At 49.5% G+C, this 444-nt stretch overlaps 1 protein-coding gene across 1 annotated transcript in view; it reads right to left on the bottom strand.

Moving 5' to 3' along the window:
• Positions 1-444, bottom strand: part of DOCK3 (dedicator of cytokinesis 3) — a 160,642-nt gene that overhangs the window by 46,356 nt on the left and 113,842 nt on the right. The window contains exon 28 of the mRNA XM_015568294.1: positions 369-436. Within this exon, the coding sequence (XP_015423780.1) occupies positions 369-436 (68 nt within the window). The remainder of the gene's footprint in view (positions 1-368; positions 437-444) is intronic.

The following is a 444-nucleotide window of genomic DNA, read 5'->3' as shown; positions in this document are numbered from 1 at the left end:
GGGCTGCAGGAAACTAGAGCCTCAGAAGCCAATGGGCCACCCAACAGGCTTCCTCAGAAAGACCCCTTCTCTGGGTGTCACATTTCACACCCCCAACCTCTCCGTTTCTCCCCTCACTGGGACTTCATTTGCAGGCACCCAGGCTCAATTAAGAAAAGACACAAACTATCTTTGATTCTTTCTTCTCTTTGAACTTCCGGTAAATGGTCAAGTCCTGCTTATTGTGCCTAAAACATTTTTTTCACATTCACCCTCTCCCCTCCGTCCCCATGGCCTTGACCTCTTTCTTGCTTTCTCTCCTGCACATACACGCTTTCAGTCTGAGAACAACCCTGTGGATGCTAGTGCGAGCCCCTTTCCACACTCACTTGCTTGTGAGAAGTCTCATCACCATCCAGTCCCGAGGAAAGACGCTCATCTTCATCAGGTTCCGGAACATACAGA

Source organism: Myotis davidii, unplaced genomic scaffold (genome assembly GCF_000327345.1).
Source record: "Myotis davidii unplaced genomic scaffold, ASM32734v1 scaffold663, whole genome shotgun sequence".
Taxonomy (NCBI): domain Eukaryota; kingdom Metazoa; phylum Chordata; class Mammalia; order Chiroptera; family Vespertilionidae; genus Myotis; species Myotis davidii.
Note: the sequence above shows the minus strand (reverse complement) of the source record. Positions and strands in the feature narration are given on the sequence as shown.